The sequence below is a fragment of the Sphaeroforma arctica genome (assembly GCF_001186125.1).
Source record: "Sphaeroforma arctica JP610 unplaced genomic scaffold supercont1.10628, whole genome shotgun sequence".
Classification (NCBI taxonomy): Eukaryota; class Ichthyosporea; order Ichthyophonida; genus Sphaeroforma; species Sphaeroforma arctica.
In genome coordinates, this window is record NW_014029930.1 from 1 (window position 1) to 916 (window position 916).

General features: G+C 43.7%; 1 protein-coding gene across 1 annotated transcript; it reads left to right on the top strand.

Moving 5' to 3' along the window:
* Window positions 1–749: 749 nt before the first annotated feature.
* On the top strand, window positions 750–904 carry SARC_17403 (hypothetical protein; the record flags this gene model as incomplete). The annotated part of the gene is made up of 1 exon (XM_014288503.1): window positions 750–904. A coding segment is annotated over one exon (155 nt), but the record flags the coding sequence as incomplete, so codon positions are not given.
* Between the last annotated feature and the right edge of the window lie 12 nt (window positions 905–916).

A 916-nucleotide genomic window follows, 5' to 3' on the forward strand; every position in this document is an offset into this window, starting at 1 on the left:
CATCATGCATGCATACACATATATATATATATATATATATGTGTGTGTGCACATATAATTATATAATCATTTGTTGACAGCAAGCATATATATAGTTGCTCATTTGCTTTAACATCCCTTTATGAGCCATAGGCTGCAGACCTTAGGACACTCCATTCCGAGACGATCGAATGTGAGAAAGATGCTGAGCAGATCGATACGGACACTCAGGTATCGAACAGTATAGAGGCAAGCACTGAACCGATATCTAGTACTAATGTCGAGAAAGAAGATACTCTGCCTGTAAGCGCCGGTATGAATGACCCTTGCAAGCTGTCCTGGTTTTCTGAACATGTAATGCTTTGTTCATGTTTTGTGTAGTAGACTGTTGGTGCACCACGCTACTGCTACTAAGTTTGTGTATTCTCGCGCATATGGTTGTCGTGCACGGGTTGAATTGCTTAAGCCGTGTGTGTGTATGTATGTACATTCGCAGACACATCTCTGTTTCGTTATATACGCACATGGCACATATTAACATTCTCGTTTGTTGATACTTTCACACTGTCATTTTGCCCTCACCAATATGCTCCAGTACATGTCGCTGCCTTTACAGTGGGTATACATAGGTATCGATTACGGCCGACATACGTAGGTATTCACAGTCCAGGAAAGTATATCTCAATAACGTATTGAACCATGCCGTTCTTTGGTTCCAATATACACAGAGACAGAGCGTGTTCCAACTCCGACCAGTTCGACTGCTCCAGGCTTAGAAGAGCCTACAAGCGACGTCTTTACTACTATTGAGGAGGAGAGGCTGCGGCATGTCACTCTACACCATAGCGAAGACACCCCTATGTTGAGTGGCACGGGGTTGGAATCATCGACTAACGATGCACCACCAAGCGGCAGTCTGGACAAAGTATGTAGATGT